The sequence below is a fragment of the Pteronotus mesoamericanus genome, unplaced genomic scaffold, assembly GCF_021234165.1.
Source record: "Pteronotus mesoamericanus isolate MK-2021 breed Mesoamerican mustached bat unplaced genomic scaffold, CSHL_Meso_final contig_20, whole genome shotgun sequence".
Lineage (NCBI taxonomy): Eukaryota > Metazoa > Chordata > Mammalia > Chiroptera > Mormoopidae > Pteronotus > Pteronotus mesoamericanus.
Genome location: NW_026555085.1, coordinates 45,759,301 through 45,760,466, shown reverse-complemented (window position 1 = coordinate 45,760,466; position 1,166 = coordinate 45,759,301). Strand labels below are relative to the sequence as shown.

At 51.9% G+C, this 1,166-nt stretch overlaps 1 protein-coding gene across 1 annotated transcript; it reads right to left on the bottom strand.

Annotated features, from left to right (window-relative positions):
- Nucleotides 1–206: 206 nt before the first annotated feature.
- On the bottom strand, nt 207–1,166 carry LOC129066889 (ribose-phosphate pyrophosphokinase 2-like). The gene has a single exon (XM_054568633.1). It carries the CDS (start codon nt 1,164–1,166, stop codon nt 207–209), a length of 960 nt encoding a protein of 319 aa, XP_054424608.1.

The following is a 1,166-nucleotide window of genomic DNA, read 5'->3' as shown; positions in this document are numbered from 1 at the left end:
TATGACAGTTCACAGATTAAATAACCACCACCCTCCCCCCAAATTGGAAATAGGGTCTTGAGCAACATAAGGGGGAAACAACTGGTCTTGGAAGATACAAGGGTCTGATCTTTTGCGTTCTAATTGCTGAGTCCTAAAGCTAAAATAGCAGATAAAAACATACTAGTCAGAAGTCAGCAGGCTTGCCCGGGTCTCCCATCCTGGACTTACAGCAGCAGGTCGTGGCTGAACAGGTACGACACGGATTCACCGTTGTGGGTCCTGCGGATTGCCTCGGCCAAGATCATCGAAATGTCAATAACCTGGATCTTGGAGCAGTGAATCATTTTGTCCTCTTGCGGAATTGTGTTTGTAACAACAACAGCTTCGAAGGGGGCACTGTTTATTCTGGAAATAGCCGGCCCAGAGAAGATCCCATGAGTAAGGATAGCGTAAACTTTGGTGGCTCCGGCCGCGAGCAGCTTACCTGCAGCATGGCAGATTGTGCCACATGTGTCGGCCATATCGTCCACGAGGATGGTCACACGGCCCCTCACGTCGCCCACCAGGACCATCCGGTGAACTTCATTCGCCTTCTTCCTTTCTTTGTGAATCAAGGCAAAATCCACATTCAACCTGTCCGCAATTGACGTGACTCTTTTGGCTCCCCCCGCGTCAGGGGAAACCACGATACAGTTCCTCCAGTCCGTGATGTTCTCCCGAATCCACTGCAGGACCGCGGGCTCCGCGTACAAATTATCCACAGGAATGTCAAAGAATCCCTGGATCTGAGAGGCATGCAGGTCCATGGTAATGATGTGATCAGCCCCGGCGACCGAGAGCATGTTGGCCACAAGTTTCCCAGAAATCGGAGCACGACTCTTGTCCTTTTTATCTTGACGGGCATACGGAAAACACGGGATCACTGCAGTCACCTTGGACGACGATGCGGTCTTGCAGGCATTGATCATGATGAGAAGCTCCATCAGGTTGTCGTTGACATCTCCACAGCCGCTCTGGATAATGTAGATATCTTTCCCTCTCACGCTTTCACCGATCTCCACGCAGATCTCCTGGTTGCTGAACTTCTTGGTGACCACCTTGCCCAGCTCCAAGCCCAGCCGGTCAGCCACCCGCTGGGACAGATCCTGGTTGGAGCTGCCACTGAAGAGCATGAGGCTGGTCAT

Coding starts and splice junctions, on each gene's coding strand:
- LOC129066889 (XM_054568633.1), bottom strand. CDS start 1,166: ATGACCAGCCTCATGCTCTTCAGTGGCAGCTCCAACCAGGATCTGTCC.